The sequence below is a fragment of the Macrobrachium nipponense genome, chromosome 43, assembly GCF_015104395.2.
Source record: "Macrobrachium nipponense isolate FS-2020 chromosome 43, ASM1510439v2, whole genome shotgun sequence".
Classification (NCBI taxonomy): domain Eukaryota; kingdom Metazoa; phylum Arthropoda; class Malacostraca; order Decapoda; family Palaemonidae; genus Macrobrachium; species Macrobrachium nipponense.
Genome location: NC_061104.1, coordinates 11,277,792 through 11,297,678, shown reverse-complemented (window position 1 = coordinate 11,297,678; position 19,887 = coordinate 11,277,792). Strand labels below are relative to the sequence as shown.

The following is a 19,887-nucleotide window of genomic DNA, read 5'->3' as shown; positions in this document are numbered from 1 at the left end:
TCTAAGGGTCTGTCTCGCTCCGGTTACGAGGCCCATCTCTCCTTCCTTGGGGAGGAAGCAGACGGGGACCATGGAGGTACCGATTACCGCTGGTATCTCCTCTCCCAGTTCCGAAGGTTCCACCTCCGGACCGGGAACCGTCTCGGCTGCCTGCTTGTGAGCGTTACCGAGTGTACGATCACCTACGGGTGACTGTGCAGCCAGGGTCCAGACTGCGGAGTTCGCTCACCGTGTCAGGACCCAGGCACGGAACGGAAGATGGTAGGAGTTGCTCGGGTGACTCGCCAGACCGGTAATCACTCTCGCAGCAATCGTCTGGTGCCTAGGTTTGACGTGACTTTCCCGCGGTTCCATGCATGCAGAGACCGTTGGAGGCGGGCCATCCAGCCCTCTTTTAATCAATCCTTTTCTTTCAGAGACCGCCCCACCCAGATGATGCTCGCGTTCGCGCGACTGACCAGTCTCGGGGGTGGCAGACTGCCAGGTAGGAGTTTTGTAGCCCTCCTCGAGGAAGCGTTCTCTCCACTGCTACTCCCGCAGGTCCCTCTGGACAGGTGCAGTTGGGCTGTGTTGCTTCGGCAACTGCCCCAACTCCGTCCGGATGGAGGACCTGTCGGTTGTCCTGAGGAACTGGCGAAGAGGAAGTCCAGGAAGAAGAGGAAGGTGTTGCATTCGTCTTCTGCCTGTCTCTCCTTCCGCAAGGAAGATGACGGGGACCAGAGGGGTACCGGCTAACACCGGTACCTCCTCTCCTGGCACCAAAGGTTCTGTCTTGACGCCAGGTACTGTCTCGGCCTCTCGTTCGCGAGAGGTACCGAGTGTACAGTCACCTGCGGGTCCGTGTAGCCAAGACCCAGGCAACCGAGTTTGCTCGGCGCCAGGATCCAGGCACGTAGTGGAAGACTGGTGGGAGTCGCCCAGGTGACTCCCACCAGGCCAGCGATCGCTCTCGTGGCAAGCCGCTGGTACCTAGGGTCGATGCGAAGGTCCCAGACTGGCCGTGGTTGAGGCGAGGAAGTGGTCCCCTCGGTTTCCAAGTGGCGTGACACGCTGTGAGGACAGGCCTCGCTCCCACCGCGACAGTAAATTCTGCCGGTCCACTGACCGCCGCTCCCACTGGGACCGGGCGGAGAGGTGTACCAACAGCAGCTCCTCTGACGCTCGGGACCGGGCGGAGAGGTGTACCAACAGCAGCTCCTCTGACGCTCAGGACCGTCGCCGCTGTTCTCGTTCCAGCCGCTCGACCAGGCCTGCAGATCGATCGCCACCACGGGTTGGCGAGCGTCTGCAGCCCCTCCAACATGCTGGTTCTGCTGGTGGGCAAGGGGTGAGCGTCAGATCTACCTCTCCTATCCCTTCAACTTCCTTGGGCCACACCGGGAAGAGCGAGGCTATCAGGAGTGATCGCGAGGGGCGCATTCCTCGCTCTCCCACCGCAACAGCAGACTCTGCCGGTCCCCTGACCGCCGCTCCCACCGGGACCAGACGGATAGGGGAACCAGCAGCAGCTCTTCTGACGCTCGGGACCGTCGCTGCTGCTCTCGGTCTAGCTGCTATCCCCAGCAGCTTTCCTGAAGAGACTGACGCTCCGTTCTTGGTCCAGCGTTTCCCCGCAAGAAGACCGCTGGTCCAGACCGGCAGCTCGATCGTCACCGTGGTTGATGATTGCCTCCAGTCCTCCCAGCCTACCGGTTCTGCTGGTAGGCAGGGGAGGAGCTCTTGTAACAGCTCCCCTGACATAAGAGACCGACGCTCCGTTCCTTGGCCCAGCGTTTCTCCGCAAGAAGACCGCTACTCCAGACCTGCAGCTCGATCGCCACTGTGGGTTGGTGATCGCCTGCAGTCCTCCCAGCCTACTGGTTCTGCTAGTAGGCAGGGTAGGAGCGTCAGGTCTCCCTCACCTGTCCCTTCAACCTCCTCAGCGGAGTGACCATCTCCGCCGTTCACGTGACGGTCTGGTTGGACCAAGCACACAGAGATCGGGGTGGGCTCCCCCTTCGGTCCTCTTGAGAGGTTTCGACTTCGATAAGGACTGGGACACGTCGGAGGATGGTATCGGCTCTCTCCTGTCAGGTGCTCGCCCAGCCCCACCCAGACGATGGTCACGGTGGCGGCAGATGTTTAGCCTACAGTACAAGTTCGTAAACCTCCTCGGGAAAACGTTTTCTTAGATTGAGCGGCTATGGCTGCCCGTACTCGCTTCTCCGACTGCTAGCACCGCTGGGAAGGCGAGTGCCTCTTCCTATGGCTGCAAACGGAAGGGGAGGGATCCTGCAGAGCGTTCTCCGTAGGATTCCACGTCAGGGGCTGCGTTCCTGGGGGGACCTTTGGGTCCTACTGGACGTAAGTCCCCGTCGTTGAGGAAGGATCTTGCCCTATCCTTTATTTCTATGGGAATCGGGAGGACCACCACCCAATGATTGTCTGACGAATTCGGTGGGGGTTTCGCCGAGTGCTTAGAATTCTTCGGAGTTTCTAGCACTCTCCGAGTGTTCTGGTCTTCTACGATCTGCAAACACTTGGGTGAAACCACAGTCCAGGGTGGGCGAGACGAGAATCCCAGATAATTGTTGCTACGGTAATTGGGAATCTTGCCGAAGGCTCGAATTCCTGGAATTTCTAGTGTTCGACAGAAGAACTGCTGCTGAAGGAAGAATATCTCGGGAGGGGCTCAACCTGGATGGACCTGACGGTCCGTCGCCTCAGTAGGCGGCCAACCCTGGTATAGAGAAGAACAGGTGTGAACATCCGGTTCGGCTCGAACTATCGTCTTTGGTATCCTGTCATCACCTTAGAAGTCTTCCTCCGGGAAAACTTCTCCTTTGCTCTCTTCATTAGAGAATGAAGGGTGTTGGCTTCCAGTCCTTATTCTTGTTCCTCGAATGGAAGAGAATTTAGGATGGAGGTCTATGTACAGGAACCTACAAGTATATTACGTATATTGACCTCGTGACATGCTTCTGTTATCAGTTGAATTGTCCGAGGTGTAGGCACATACTTTAGTCAACTCTAGGGGATGTGACCGAGACGAATAGTATCTTCATAATTGAGCTGCAACTTGGGACTGCCCTGCAAAACTCCCAGGAGTTACCAGTTTCAATTTTGAGATACTTAATGGTGTTGTTATAACACCACCACCTCAGCCAGCGTTTGCATTCACCGAAATCCATTTCGATTAAATGCAAATGCTCGAGTGTATTTTTTTGTGCTCGATGGCTCTAGCGGAATGCATTCCTTCTTGGAATGGATTACCTGGCAACTCAGGATGACGAGTGAGCGAGAGCTAGCGGTGTATGGGCTGCCTGCCGCAGTCCAGTACCAGCTGGCTCTCTGAGATAGCACTGTCGAATTCTGTCTCTCTCCTTTGTAATGATTGACTACCGAACCGAATCTCTGCCCGGCAATCACAGACTTAGGTCTCTGGTTGGCTGGAATTCTCGCATACGTGAATGACCATCCCCACTGCATCGCCTTGGACATTGCGAGAATTTTCAGACAGAGATATCTCAATAGAATCGCTATCATCTTTCTGTTTACTGCACGGTAACAGAAGTCTGTAGCCTAGTCTCCCGCTGCATTGCACCTGCCGCTGCGATAATGTGGAATGATTTTTTCAGACATCTAAGTTTGTCTTCTAAATATATCTCATTTTCGTAGGTGTGCAATTGTTCATTGTTCACCCTGAATTGTAGATGTATAACGGAAGACATCGCCTGTTCCCCGTCCTGCCAGCTCTACTTCCAAGTATATAGATGTCCTCCCTGGATAAAGCTGGGAAGAAGATGATGATGATTCAGCCCATGAGAAGCAGTTCTTCAGGCAGTACAATCCCTGTGTTTTCATTACTGGAAAGCGCTCCGCTTTCATTGCAACTCCGACTTCTCACCGAACAGCAATGAAGTAGCGGTTTAGCGTTATCAGTCCTTTGTAAATCACAGGGTTTAAGCCGTCTTCGCGGGTTGGTGTCATCGGTGGGACTTTTCTACGTTCAGAATCTTGAGAGTTACTTCTCTCGATTCGGCTGTGAAGACGTGGTCAGCATTCACCTATCACCTTCGTCTTCAATGGCACATAGTGTTGTTTCTCCTTAGTTGAGATTCAACTACTATGAGAACTGTCTTGCCATCAGGACCTCGGTCTCTAGAAGGCAATTGACTTTCGCCTGTTGGGCACATGCCTTGAGAGAATCATCATCTCGCCTTCCGGCATCGGTGGCAATAGATAGACGATTTGTATGGTCTTTCGGCATAACCCTTCAAAAGGCGAGGGTCACATGACTACGCCTTGGATGCTTGGACAGCTCGCCTCACACAACCAAACGCAGTCAGTCGGCAGCTGTCGAAGCGTCCGAGACCGTCACGAGCTACGCTGTGGACTTTGTATCGGTTGTTCCAGATCAGTTATTATTTCGTCCTACTAGCATATTCCGGTACCCATAACCATCGACACCCACCATGGAGTGTCTGTGTCTTTATCCACTACGGAGACGAAGAGACTTTGCCGCAGTGGGGTACGAGACCGCAAGACACTTCGCTGCAGTGGGATACGAGACCGCGAGACACTTCGCTGCAGTGGGATACAAGACCGTGAGACACTTCGCTGCAGACAGATAGACCAGTATGGGTACTGGACATCACTCCAAAGAATATGTCGGACAGGAAGATGGATAGGTCATCGCGACCATATCCTCCTTTCCCTCCAGGACTCCCCACAAGTCCTTGGAACCTCATTTCCCTGGACTAGTGGTGGATGCTTGCAAGATGTGTTTGCTTACCCAGCTCCTTGACAGGACAAGTTGCATCTCGTCCATCGTGTGCAGTTGTAGAGGCAGGAAGGATGCCTCGTCTCTCCATTCCTCGTCCTTCGAGTTGAGGATAGGACTCGAACTCACACTGGCTGGTCGGACGATTGATGCGGTAAGCTTATACATAAGCATCCTTTTTATGTTTCTTCTCAGAATCATAGAAGCAATCCCGCTCCTTCCTCTAGCAAGGGGAGGAAGGAGACTGACAATAATGCAAACCCTTCCCAGAACTTTGCATTAAGGTCTCCGACGCCAATATTCTTCACAGCCCTTTTTCGGATGAGTCATGATCCCTCACTCATTTCGAAAAGGCCCAGAAGTCTGACTCTTGATCACGCTGCTCCTATACTCCGATCAAGTTGTCAGAGGCAGCAGGGCTCTCCTCCTCGCTCTTACGACCAGGAGGAGTAGCCTAGGTGCGCAGAACTCCAGTCAGTTCAAGAGGCTCACTCAGATTCCTCCCACCAATCAGTGAGTCTTCCTATTGTTAAAGGACCGAAAGGTTTGTATTACTTATCAGAACAAATAACAATTTGTCGAAAATTGTATTTTTCTTAACTATACAAACCTGAGGTCCTTTAACAAATATGTCCACCTCATGCCACCCCTCAATCTGAACCTGGGCCAAAGGCACAGTGGAGTGTTTACATCCGGCAGCCTGCCCCATGGTAGTTACTGCCTAACCACCTTGTTCAAGATTCAACTGCCGCTAAGTACCTTCCTATTGTTAAAGGAACTCAGGTTTGTATAGTTAGGAAAAATACAATTTCCGACAAATTGTTATTTTAAAGGTTTGCTTTTAATGTTAATTAATTTTTGTTTAATAAACTTTTCTTAATTTGACCTACCATAAAACTGAAAGATTTCAACAGATTACCTACTAAATTATGTGGTATAAACTGCCCCAATGTGTTTCACAAAAATTTTCGCCAACAGTGTCATAGTGCTTGCAAATGGATAGAGTTACTGCTGATTTGGTGTGTTAAGATTCTGAGAGGATTGTATGTAGACAGTTATTGATATTACTAATTATTATCAGGTTTTCATTTTCTAATATTTCCATAACATTCATCCCATTTTCCTTTGTATTTCATTATTCAGACAGTTTTTCCCAATGCTTAGTCCTCTCCCCTCCATCATGTTCTTATATAATTTAGTATGCTTTTGCATTATCAGCTGTTAAATGATAATAGCTAATATTTTTTTTATATTAAGTAGCATAGTTCATTATGATAGATTGGTATTTTTTTAAACCGTGTTGGGATGTCGGATTTGTCTTTCTACAGCATATTTACATTCTTGAAAATTTTATGTCTAATTATCCCATCAGGGTATTAAAAAAAATATGAAAATGATGTTTTAGAATATGGACTGAAGGTATAATAATTTCATTCTGCTTAAGTCACAAAATCGTATGCTACCCTATGAAAGACTGGGGCATGAATATCTCATCAGTAAAGATGAATACATGTTTTTGTTCCTTTAGGGATGCAAACCTTCGCTTTCATAAATTGGGGAAAAATATAAAGAAGCAAGAAAATATTACAATTATTAAGGAATGTTGAATGTCAATCAAGTGCTATCCACAAAGGGTATGTAAAACAGTGAGGTTATAAAAAAAGTGGATGTTAGATGTGGCTAACATAATTTGCTTATGCTATACAGTAACTGCTATTATATTGTTATTTTATTCTTCAGTTACATCCTTTTATCAACAATATGTAATTGTGTGATGATGGGGAGGTTAAATTATATGTCCATTGGTTACTACACAAAAACAGGAAAATATTATATGTTGGATGTGCCTTGTCAGCAAAAGTTAGCATAGTCTTTTTGTTTTATATTCCTGGATGTATTTTGCATACTACATCAGAAAAAAATTTATAACTGTAGTCAAGAAAGTAAAAAATTTGGAGGTTAATTTGTTTTTATTCATTCACTGGTCTTTGTCAAAATATTAACAGCCGTGGCAGATCCATCAAAAGCCTTATTTACCATTGATTAATCCAAATATGGAAGACATTAATAAATAAGGTAATTGAATCCATGATAAATAGAGGTTGATATTCTTGGAATGTTTTGGTTCAAGGTAGTGCTTCTGTCCTATATTCCTTTGATTTATAGAGACCATTGCAATATTCCCTGCATTGGCTTTCTTTTATGAGGGTAATGTTGAAAATATCTTTCAGGTGTTGTCTGCAGATGGCAAATTGCCAGTAGTAGATCGCACATACAAACTTTATTATGGTGGTGCTCAGAAAAGACCTGATGGAAACTATTGCCGTGTCATCAATGATACCACAGGAAAAGCGTTTGCTCTGGTAGGAGAAAGTAACAGGTGAAGATTTTAAGGTTTTGAAGTCTGTATTAGTAAGGAAGTTAGATATTGCTATATACAGTACGTAGTGCAATTTTTCTATTCCAGAAAGTATATTTTTATCCTCTTGATCTTGTAAATCTTGTAAATGTGTAGGTTATTATTGAGATGTTTGTGGAGAAAGCGTAGAAATTTATTTTCTTTTTAACCCTTAAATGCCGAAGCGGTATTTTAAAAATCGTCTCCCGTATACCGGCAGCGTTAGCGAGTGAGCACCGAAGCGGAAATGTTTTTTTCAAAAAATCACAGCACGCTTAGTTTTCAAGATTAAGAGTTCATTTTTGGCTCCTTTTAGTATGCAACCATCAGAAATGAAAAAAAAATATCATATATAAATATTGGGATATATGACAGTGCAAAAAAAAATTTCATATATAATTGTATAAAAATCGCGCTGTGAGCAAAACAGTTAAAGCTAATGAGTTCATTATTTTTTGTTGTATTGTACTCTAAATTGCGATCATTCTGGTATATAACACATTGTAAAACAATCAAGGTAACACAGAGAAAATATTATCACAAAATGATGCATGAATTCGAAACGCACTGACGTAAAAAAAGTGTTTTGTTCATGAAACTTACCTGACAGATATATATATAGCTGTATTCTCCGAAGTCCGACAGAATTTCAAAACTTGCGGCACACGCAGTGGGCGGCCAGGTGGTAGTACCCATTCCCGCCGCTGGGAGGCGGATATCAGGAACCATTCCCATTTTCTATTCATATTTTTTTCTGTCGCCGGTCGGTAAACCTGTTTACAGACCTCCGCCCAGGATTTTGGATTTGACTCGTTCTAAGTATCTGGATTGACTTTTTGGTTTTTGACTCTGGATTGTTGGCATTGGCATACGCGATAGTGGACTGTTTTTTGATTTTGGATTGGCTTTTCTGTGAACGTGATGTCGGGATCAAGTTCAGTGAGCTTCAGAGTGTGTGTGAGGAGTGATTGCAAGGTGAGGCTACCGAAATCATCGGTAGACCCCCACACAGTATGTATGGGGTGTAGGGGGCATGTTTGTTTGTTGGATGATCGTTGCATTGAATGCAAAAGTTTGACTGATGATGAATGGAAGGTGTATGAATCCTATCGGCGTAAGTTGGAGCGCGATAGGATCAGGAGGTCTTCCTCCAAGAGTGGTTCTACGAAAGGTAAGGGAAGTAACATTTCTCCTATTTTAACACCAGTAGAATTTGCTTCCAAACCTTTTAATTCCCTTGTGTTTGTTTGCGCTGGAGGGCCCTAGTTCTGTGTCTGGAGAAGGTAATGCCCTTTCTCTGATTCTAGAGTCGTTACGCACTCTAGAGTCCAAAGTGTTGGCCCTAGAAAACGGCTCAAGTAAGTGTGTTGATCGTGCCCCTAGTGTTGTGGAGGGGGCGTCAGATCGGCCCCACCCCATAATGCCTCGTAGGTCTTAGACCTCTGTCGGATTCCCAGGACCTCAGGGAGTGGGCATGTCGAAAGCCGCAAGAGGGTTACGGGGGCTCCCCCCCACCGATCTGGCGTCCCTTCGGCAGGACCTGTTGCTACTTCCCAGGCTGCCAAGGAGCGTGCTCAGGCTCGCATCCTTAAGGACCTTCACTTCACGTTGGCCTTGGCGAGGTCCCTGGGACTTCTGGTCAACCTCGAAAAGTCGCATCTGACCCCAACACAGTCCATCGTGTATCTGGGGATTCAGATGGATTCAGTGGCTTTTCGAGCGTTTCCGTCCCAGGAACGACAGCTGCAAGGCTTAGAGAGAGTTTCGGCCTTCCTGGGGAAGGAAGCTTGCTCAGCGAGGGAGTGGATGAGTCTGCTGGGGACCATTTCTCGCTGGAAAAGTTTGTTTCCCTGGGAAGACTACACCTCAGACCACCTCCATTTTTGTTTTTCTTAGCAGACGAATGGAGAGTCAGAGAGGATCTGGATGCGACCTTTTTGATCACCAAATCGGTGAAGAACCATCTAAGATGGTGGTTAGATCCTCGGAAGTTTCGAGAGGGGTTGTCCCTAAAGCTTCTGAGCCCAGACCTAGTGTTGTTTCCGAGCGCCTCGGTGTCGGGATGGGGGAGCAAACACTAGGAGGGGAGGAAGTGTCAGGCACCTGGAGGGGGAACAGGTGTCCTGGCACATCAATGTGAAGGAACTAGCGGCGGTTTTCTGGCGCTACAGTTCTTCCAACAAAAGGTTGCAGAGAAAGTAGTCCAAGTCAACTCGGACAACACCACAGCCCTTGCGTACCTAAAGAATCAGGGAGGTACACACTCCCGTCCTCTATTTTATTTAGCGAGGGAAATTCTGCTGTGGGCAGATGCGAGACGGATAAGGATCCTGACGAGATTTATCGCAGGAGTCCAGAACGTCAGAGCAGACCTTCTCAGCCGACAGGATCAGATCCTGCCGACGGAATGGACGTTGCACCAGGACGTCTGTCGAGAGCTCTGGAGACTGTGGGGGCGTCCGTTAGTCGACCTATTTGCAACGTCGAGAACGAAGAGGTTGCCTCTTTATTGCTCCCCTGTGCTGGATCCGGGAGCAGTCGCTATAGACGCTCTGCTCTGGGACTGGACGAACCTGGACTTGTATGCCTTCCCGCCATTCAAGATCATGGGGGAAGTAGTAAGGAAGTTCGCGGCATCGGAGGGGACGAGGTTGACCCTGATCGCCCCGATGTGGCCCGCGAAGGGGAATATTGGTTTTCACGGAGGTAATGTCCTTCATCATAGACTTTCCGAGGAGTTTGCCTGGAGGAAAGATCTACTCAGACAGCCCCACTTCGCAAGGATATCACACCCCCCGAAACCTCTCTGCTCTGGGTCTGACTGCGTCAGACTATCGAAAAGTTGGCCCAGAGCGAGAGGTTTTTCTAAAGCAAACTGCCGAAGGCGATCGCCAACGCTAGGAGGACTTCCTCGAGAGCTGTTTACCAGTCGAAGTGGGCTTCCTTCAGGGCATGGTGTAGAAAGGAGGGAATTTCCTCTTCCACTACCTCTGTGAGCCAGATAGCCGATTCCGGCTATTTCTTAAGAATGGCAGAAGCTGGCTGGTACCAGACCATCAAGGGATATAAGAGTATGCTGTCAGCAGTCTTCCGACACAGAGGCCTAGACCTGTCTGACAACAGAGATCTTCACGATCTCCTGAGATCATTTGAGACGTCCAAGATACCTCAGGCGAGGCCTCCTTCTTGGAACTTAGATTTAGTCCTTAGACTGTTGATGTCGAGTCCTTTCGAACCTCTCCTTGAAGCGTCTCTTAGGAACTTGACAAAGAAGGCTCTTTTCCTAACTGCTCTGGCGACGGCGAAGAGAGTTAGCGAAATTCAAGTCATTTGTAAGCGAGTGGGCTCAAAAGGGGACAATGCGGTCTGCTCTTGAGTCCCACTTTCTAGCAAAGAATGAAAACCCGTCTAACCCTTGGCCAAGGGAGCTTTGAAATTAAGGGTATGACAAGCCTGTGGGCCAAGAACCTGAGAGAGCCCTGTGCCCTGTCAGGGCCTCCTAAAGTTTTATGTGTCCACAAGACTAAGGAAGTACGAGGTCCCTCAGATATCTGTGGTGGTCGGTTAAACGGCCCGATATACCATTATCCAAGAATGCTTTGGCGTTCTTTCTGAGGGACGTCATTAAAGAGGCTCATTCGTCTTACCAGAAGACCGATTTGAGCCTCTTGCGAGTGAAAGCTCACGAGGTCAGAGCTGTCGCAACCTCGCTTGCCTTCCAAAGGAACATGTCGATCAAGGACATCCTTGACGCCACCTTTTGGAGGAGCAATTCAGTATTCGCCTCACACTACTTGAGAGATGTGAGAACGATATACGAGGACTGTTTGTTCTCTTGGGCCATACGTTTCTGCAGACACAGTCTTGGGGGCTGAAGGTAGCTCTCTCCCTATCCCTTAGTTAGGTTTAGGTTAGTTTTTAGTTGTGTTTTATGGTTGTGGTGAGTCTTTGGTGAAGACCTCCCATCTCTTAGCTTAGTGTTCAGGGGGTCTTGGATAGTTGGTCAGGTGGTGGTCAGTTGCTTCGTTGCCCTCATTTGTATGGCTCTATGCTCTTGTCACATTGAGGTCACGTCCCAGTTGACAGAGCATCCAGAGCGCACCAGCACTACAGGTCTCCACCTGGCTGGCAACTCTGATTAAGCACAAGCAGGCTTAAGTGACAGTAATCACAGAGTCTACTTTGCTAACAGGTGAGGAACCAAGGTGTACATCATCTACTTAATTTAAGTTTCCTACAAATCCTATTCTGTCTCTTCCCACCATCCGAAGGTGGGATTCAGCTATATATATATCTGTCAGGTAAGTTTCATGAACAAAATGTTATTGTTATAATACAATTAAGTTTGTTCATACTTACCTGGCAGATATATATAATTAAGTGCCCACCCACCTCCCCTCAGGAGACAGTGGCACTGATAAAAATATGAATAGAAAATGGGAATGGTTCCTGATATCCGCCTCCCAGCGGCGGGAATGGGTACTACCACCTGGCCGCCCACTGCGTGTGCTGCGAGTTTTGAAATTCTGTCGGACTTCGGAGAATACAGCTATATATATATCTGCCAGGTAAGTATGAACAAACTTAATTGTATTATAACAATAACATTTTCAAAAATTCACCATAAATCAAAATATTGTGCTAGAGACTTCCCGTTTGTTGCAAAATGAAGGTAATTGATTGAATATTACTAGACTGTCAGTCCTGTAGCTTACAATTGCAGTTATTCCGATACGAATACTAACCATCGGTCCTTTAACAATAGTAATGTAACTTGCGGCAGCTTGACCGGTCGTAAGCTTCGAACAAGGGAGTTCGGTAGTTAACTGCTTGTCTGACAGTCAGCGCACGGTGCGACTGGGAGGTGAAGATTTACTTTGCTTTCGGCTGTGCTGGGTGACAGACGTGTTCTCCACTTCTCTCTGCCCACCTTTCGTTGTGTGCTTTGTTTTCTCCAAACCTTGGTTTGCTTTTGTGTGAATTGTTCTCAATACTGTAAGTATGTGTGCTTGTATTGTTGCAATTTATTATGGATTCTCATGAGCTGGAGAGTTCCCCGTGCCCCCCCATCAGCCGCAGGACTTGCCCTGGTGTGGAGGGCCGTAGGTGTGGGGCCTTCCCCTCTTTTCCTGAGGTAGACCCTCATGAATTCTGTGCTCTGTGTCGGGGGCACGAATGCTCTCGCGCCGAGCCCTGTGATATTTGTGTTTTGTGGTCGGAGGAGCAGTGGGCGTGCTTTGAGGGGAGGAGGAAGCGACGTAAGCCTGCCAGGGAGTCATTGGAGAATTCTCCGGCTACTCCCCTGGTCACGGACACGTCGTCTTCTTTCCTCCCTCCATCTCAGCTCCCGCGCATGGCTCCTTTCCCTTCGGGGTGGGGGTGGGGGGGGGGGGGGGTTTCTCGCTCCTTCTCTTTGCCCGATCTGTCAAGCGTGAAGGAGGGGGCTAGGTACCCTGACATCCAATGTTACTCGGGGTCTTCCGTTCGCTCGGGGTGGGACTTGTCCCCCCCCAGGTGAGGGGGAACCCCTCCTACTAACCCGACTTTTGCTTCCTCAGGTGCGATTGCCGCAGGTGACGACCTCGGCCAGGTGTGGCACTCGCTGGGTCTCTAGGGGACTCCGAGTATTTGGGGGCTGCCTGATCACCTGGCAAGTGGCTCTGCTCCGGGGACTCATGGACCGGTGACTACCACCACCACACCACCACCACCACCACCGTATCGACCCCAGGGTATGCCGCCCCTCCTCACCTGGTGTATACTCAGCATATCACTATGGTGACCCCTTCAGCTGCAGTGCAGGCGCTGTTGTCCAGCGTTCCGAGGAGGGTCGTAACACTGCCGCCTGGGTTCGCCGCTCTCGCCTCAGCCCCCGACTTCCGGTGCACAAAGAGCTCTCCCTTGGACCTGCCACCAGTACCCAGGAGGTCGCTGGCCGCTGCCCTGCCTCCTGCTGTACTTGCCGTTCCTGCCACCAGTACCCAGGAGGTCGCTGGCTGCGGCCCCGCCTCCTGCTGTACTTGCCGTTCCTGCCGTGCCTGCCGTACCTGCTGTACTTGTCTTGCCTGGCCCAGCCCTTGCCGACGTCGTTCCTGCCCGTGGTATTGCTGCCCCAGTCACAGGTCCTTCCGTACAGGTGCAGCCAGGCCTTGTTGCTTCGGCAATAGCCCCGGCTCCGTCCTGGATGGAGGATCTGATGACTGTCCTGAGGAAGCTGACAAAGAAGAAGAGGAAGAGGAGGAAGGTGTCGTCGTCGTTTGCTACCGCCTCTTCCCCTTCGGCTTCCAAGGCTTCACGGCCGAGGAAGAAGAAGGCTGTCTCCTCCCCCGCTAAGAAGTCTCCTTCGGGAACTTCTAAGGGCCCGTCTCACTCCGGTGAGACGGGGGGTCTTCCGCTGGTCCTCCCGCTCCTTCGGGAGCATTGCCCGTCTCTCCTTCCGCAAGGAAGAAGAAGTCGGGGACCAGAGGGGTACCGGCTAACACCGGTACCTCCTCACCTGGTGCTTGGGGCTCTGCCGCTGCATCAGGTTCCGTCTCGGCCTCTCATTCGTGAGAGGTACCGAGTGTGCGGTCGCCCGCGGCTGACCGTGCAGTCAAAGTCCAGGCTTCCGAGTTCGCTCGGTGCCAGGACCGAGGCATGGAGTGGAAGACGTGAGAGTCGCTCAGGTGACTCCCGCCAGGCCAGCGATCGCTCTCATAGCGATCCGCGGGCTCCCAGGGTTGACGCGACGGTCCCAGACCGGCTGCGGTTTGAGACAAGGAAGAGGTCCCCTCGGTCGCCGAGTGGCCCGACGCGCCGTGAGGACAGGTCCCACACCCACCGCGACAGCGGACTCAGCAGGTCACCTGACTGCCGCTCCCACCTTGACCGGGTGGGTAGGGGGACCAGCAGCAGCTCTCCTGACGCTCGGGACTGGAGCCGTTGTTCTTGTTCCAGCAGCTCTCCCCCGGAGAGCCGCACGACCAGGCCTGCAGCTCGATCGCCACCACGGGTTGGCGATCACCTGCAGCCCCCCCAAGCACACCGGTTCTGCCGGTGAGCGAGGGGGGGGGCATCAGGTCTTCCTCTCTGATCCCTTCAACTTCCTCGGGCTACGCTGGGAAGAGCGAGGTTATCCGGATTGACCATGAGGTGCACGCTCCTCACAGTCCCACCTCGACGCCCTACGAGCCTGGCACAGTCTTAGGACCGACCAGGTCGTACACGCAAATGGCAGGAGACCAGGAGGGGTCTGTTGCAGTTCCTCCTTCCAAAGGAATAGGGTCTCGGGAGGCCCTCTTCTTGGAGGGACTTGACGGTCCTACTCCACAAGATGCAGTCACTCCCGAGATCCAGAGGTCGTTTGCAGAGGTTATTGCGCTGATATGTCAGCACAATGACATCGGGGAAGGATCGCCGCTCCCACCTTCTGAGCCTACCTCCAGGCTCGAGTCGTTCTTGGGTCCTAAGAAGGAACCCAAGATGACAGTGGGTCTGTTGCGATTAGTTCTGGCTGACTCTGTGCTGGGCTAGGTGGACTCTCGTCTCCGGACAGGAGGGTTCGCTATGGTCTGGCTGGTCTTCCAAGCTACTTCCCCTGCCTCTACTGCGACAGAGGAGATTCTACGTGCCATCGGAGGACCCTTTGCCGCCCAAACAGGTTAACCCAGAGCTAGCTAGGCTAACTCCGGGGGTGTCTCTGTAGCAACTCCTGTCGGAGAACTTATGGTTCTCGCAGCAAGAGGCACTCGCCTTGGAATCAACTGCCATGGCGGCATTCCAAGCAGTCTCTAGGTTAGACCTGTGGTCCCTCACGGTGTGTAAGGTCGCGGCCACTTGAGGAAATATCACTCCTGAAGGTGACCCGGCTTTCAGGAGACTGTGCCAGTCTGGAGGTAGAGCCATCTCCTACCTAGCCCACCAGACGGCAAACCTGTGGGCCAACCTGGTTCTTCGGCGTAGGGACGCAGTCCTCACCCGAGTGACCAGGGCGGCTGGGCATGAGGCGTCTCTGGGTCTTCGCAACGGACCAGTGCGGAGTTCCTCCTCTCTCTTCCCCGGAGAGATGGTGGACGCTGCGGTGGAGCGACGGCGCACTGATGACGTGACCGTCTAGTACACCAGGCAGTCTCGAAGGCGTCTGGGCAGCCTCAAGCTACTGCGGCCAAGCCCAAGAGCTTGGTTAGCGCTTCCTCTGCGGCCAAGACGATCGTATCGTCGAGACCCAGAGGAAAGACTCTGCCTTCGACTTCTTCTAGGAGCGACCGTAACCAGCCCTCCTCCCAGCCCTCCTTCTCATGAGGAGGAGCTGGGAAGAAGAAGCCGAAGAGAGGTGAGAAACACTAGGGACGGCGTTCCCCCTCACCTGCTGCTGGAAGTGGGGGGGTGCCTGGCGAGCCATTGGACAACATGGCAGCGCTTTGGAGCGGAGACCTGGATAGTAGACGTCCATCGGGAGGGGTATCTACAACCCTTCGAGTCTCGGCCACCCCTCACCTACAACCCGGTCCACCCTCACACCTACGTACCCGGAACATCCAAGGACGTAGCACTTCGGCAGGAAGTCCAAGCCATGCTGAGCAAAGGAGCTGTGGAGATCGTCAGGGATCGGTCACCGGGCTTCTACAGCCGTCTTTTCCTGGTGGAGAAGTCTTCGGGGGCTGGCGCCCGGTGATAGATCTCTCTCCCCTGAACCGGTTTGTTCGCCAGTCTCGGTTCACGATGGAGACGGCACGCTCCGGGCTCGACTCCATCAGGGAGAACGACTTCATGCTTTCAGTGGACTTGAAGGATGTGTATTTCCAGATACCTGTTCATCAGTCCTCCAGGAAGTACCTCCGCTTCATCCTCGACGGGACGGTGTACCAATTCAGGGCACTTTGCTTCGGTCTCTCAACCGCCCCACAGGTGTTCACGCGAGTGTTCACTCTGGTGTCTGCTTGGGCCCACTCGTCAGGGATACGTCTTCTGAGGTATCTCGACGACTGGTTAGTCTTGGTGAGCTCCCGCTCGCAGTTGCTACAGGACAGGGATCGACTCCTCGAGTTTTGCCTCAATCTCGAGCCCAAGCAGAGGATGAAGTACCTGGGTATGCTGATCAATACGGTAGCAGGACGAGTCTTCCCCGCAGACTCGCGGATCAGCAGATTCAGGGAGGCAGCCTACCAGTTCCTGTCTCGGCAGGAACAGCCAGCTCAGCAGTGGCAAGTCGTGATCGGCCACCTGTCGTCACTCGAGAAGTTAGTCCCTCACGGGCGTCTTCACCTGCGATCTCTCCAGTTGAGATTAAAGGAGAGTTGGTCACAGGCAAGAGACCCACCGCACTTCCCTGTGTCCCTCACGGAGGAGGTGAGGCAGGACCTAGCCTGGTGGCTGGACGACAGGAACCTCTTAAGAGGAGTGCCTCTCCGCACTCCCCCCATCCCTTGAGATGTTGCTGTTTTCAGACGCGTCAACCGAGGGATGGGGCGCACACCTGGAGGAGTTGCTGGCTGCAGGAGTGTGGGATCATCACGACAAGCACCTTCACATCAATGTCCTGGAGCTCAAGGCAGTGTTCCTCACTCTCCAAGAGTTCCAGGACTGCCTGATGGGACACTCGGTGGTGTTGATGTGCGACAACACCACAACACCACAGTAGTGGCATATGTCAACAAACGGGGGGCCTAGTGTCCCTCCCGTTGCAACAGTTGACGTTGCAGGTGCACAAGTAGATCGTGGCCACTTGGTAGAGCTGTCAGCCCGCTACATTCCAGGCAAGAGGAATGTAGTAGCAGCTCAGCCGTCGGGATCAGGTGATAGGGACCGAATGGTCCCTACACCCAGACATGGCGGAAAGGCTCTTCAACCTGTGGGTGCGTCCAGTCGTGGATCTGTTCACCACCCGGCACAATAGAAAACTTCAGGTCTTCTACTCGGCTGTGCCAGACCCATGGGCAGCTGCAGAGGACGCTCTTTAACACTCGTGGGACAACCTCTTCTTTTATGCCTTTCCCCCGTTCTGTCTGATTCGCAAGGCTATCAGCCGAGTGCTGGCCACCTTGAATCTCCGGATGATCATGGTGGCTCCCAAAATGGCCGCAGGACATTTGGTATCCAGACCTGCTGGCTCTTCTCACAGGAGCACCGAGAGAGATTCACCCTTGGCACAACCTTCTCGTCCAGCCACACGTGGAACGGTACCACCAGTCAGTCCAGTCCCTTCATGTTCACGGCTGGCTGTTATCCACCATCTCTTGCGAGCATGAGGCTCTTCTTGCCGAGCAGCAACAGAGATGGCTGGGTACATCAGACAGTCCTCTGCAGCTGTGTACCAGGGAAAGTGGGCCGTCTTCTGTGGTTGGTGTTGTAGACGGGGTCTATCTCCTTTCGGAGCCACTCTTCAGCAGGTAGCGGATTTCCTCGTTTTCCTTTGCCGAGAGAAGCTCCTCTCTGTCCCCACAGTCAAAGGATACAGGGCTGCCCTGGCTCTAGTCCTGAAACTGAGGGGAGTGGATATCTCGAACTCGTTTGAGATCTCCCTGCTAATGAGGAGCTTCAAGAGGTCTTGCCCACCCAGGGAACTCAGGCCCCTGGGGTGGGATGTGACTCTCGTCCTTAGGAGTTTGACTCTAAGTCCCTTCGAGCCACTCCGAGAGTTGTCAGACAGGGATCTGACCCTCAAGACCCTCTTCTTGCTGGCCCTGGCATCAGCGAAGAGAGTAGGGGAACTTCATGGCTTATCCTTCGACGTCAAGCATACTAGGGGATGGGGATCTGTGACACTATTTCGTCCCGAACTTCGTAGCGAAGACTGAATCCTTCGGTCCCTGACGACTGGTTCGAGTCTTTCACGGTCCCCTTTCTATTGGACTTCACCAACAACGATGCGGATGAGATGCTGCTTTGTCCTGTGAGGGTGCTACGGCGCTATCTGAAGAGAACTCGGCACCTCAGGCCTGAGTGTCGACGCCTCTTCGTTAGCACCGGGGTGACCAAGAAAGAAGTATCCAAGAACACACTTTCTTTCTGTTTGCGTGAGGTGATCAGGAGGGCGGGCGAAGCTGAAGGTAGCGACGACATCCGTACCCTTCGTCCAAGAGCCCACGAAGTCAGAGGTATTGGTCATTCCCTTGCGTTTCGCAAGAACTTCTCCGTGGCGCAGGTTCTGAAGGCAGGGGTCTGGACCAACCATACCACCTTCACATCCTTCTACCTTCGGGATATAGCTCACAGGTCCTTGGATACTTTTTCCTTGGGACCCGTGGTGGTTGCTCAACAAGTTGTGTAGCTTACCCAGCACCCGAGCGGACAGAACAGCATCGCATCCTTGTGTGACTGCATGAAGGGATGAGTGAATGAGAGTGCGACTGGCTTCTCTTCCCCATCTTTTTCTCCCCCTCTACCTGTGGGCAGAGGGACGCGGTCGTCACTACACTGGAACAGGAGACCGATGCAGGTGAGCTACTCAACCGAGCCCCATCGTACCCCTTTCATTAGGGATAGGAGAGGTTATCCACCAGTTTCCCCAACAAGGGGGGGGAAGTGGAAGCCAACAAGAGACAAACCCATGACTTCATATTGCCTCTTGCAATAGGAACAAGTTCTTGCTTGCTAGTTGTTCTGATACGAATACAAACCATCGGTCCTTTACAATAGGAATGTAACTTGCGGCAGCTGGAACCAGTCGTAAGCTTCGAACAAGGGAGTTCGGTAGTTAACTGCTTGTCTGACAGTCCGCACACAGCGCGACTGGAAGGTGAAGATCCACTTTGCTTTCGGCCGCACTGGTTGACAGACGTTTTCTCCACCTCTCTCTGCCCGCCTTTCGTCGTATGCTTTCTGTCTCTCAAACTTGGTTTTGCTTTATGTTGTGTGTTTAAAAATACTGTAAGTATATGTGCTTTTGTATTTTTATTCTTATTTTGTGATTATAAATTCCCGTGAGCTGGAGATTTCCCCACGCCCCCCCATCAGCCGCAGAGTTTGCCCTGGTGTGGAGGGCCGTAAGTGTGGGGCCTTCCACTCCTTCCCCGAAGTGGATCCTCATGATTTGTGTGCTCGGTGCCGAGGGCGCGAATGCTCTCGCACCGAGCCTTGTGATTGATGTATATCTTGGTCGGAGGAGCAGTGGGTGCGATATGAGGGGAGGAGGAAGCGACGTAAGCCTGCCAGGGAGTCCTCAGAAGGTTCTCCGGTGACTCACTTGGTCACAAACACGTCGTCTTCCTTCCTGCCGCCATCTCAGCTCCCGCGTATGGCTCCTTCCCCTTGGGGGTGGGTTTCTTGTTCCTTCTCTTTGCCACTCGGGGTCTTCCGTTCATTCGGGGTGGGACTTGTCCCTCCCAGGGCGAGGGGGAACCCCTCCTACTAACCCGACCTTTGCCTCCTCAGGTGTTCCTGCTGCGGGGGACCTCGGCCAGGAATGGTTCTCGCTGGGCCTCCAGGGGACACCGAGCGTTCAGGGGCTGTTGCATCACCTGGCGGGTGCTGCTCCGGTCACTCATGGACCGGTGACCACCACCAACACCACTGTCTCGACCCCAGGGTATGCCGCCCCTCCTCACCTTGTGTACACCCAGCATGTGACAACGGTGACACCCTCAGCTGCAGTGCAGGCCCTGATTGCTGGTTTCTCGAGGAGGGTTGTGTCTCCACCGCCCGGGTTCGCCGCTCTCGCCTTAGCCCCCGACTTTCGGTGCCCCAAGAGCTCGCCCCTGGACCTTCCACCCGTACCCAGGATGTCGCTGACCGCCGTCCCGCCTCCTGC

The 19,887-nt window shown here is 51.8% G+C and overlaps 1 protein-coding gene across 1 annotated transcript in view; it reads left to right on the top strand.

Annotated features, from left to right (window-relative positions):
* LOC135213522 (aldehyde dehydrogenase family 16 member A1-like) overlaps nucleotides 1–19,887 on the top strand; it is a 61,418-nt gene that overhangs the window by 19,335 nt on the left and 22,196 nt on the right. The window contains exon 4 of the mRNA XM_064247438.1: nucleotides 6,994–7,142. Coding sequence (XP_064103508.1) covers nucleotides 6,994–7,142 — 149 coding nt within the window. The remainder of the gene's footprint in view (nucleotides 1–6,993; nucleotides 7,143–19,887) is intronic.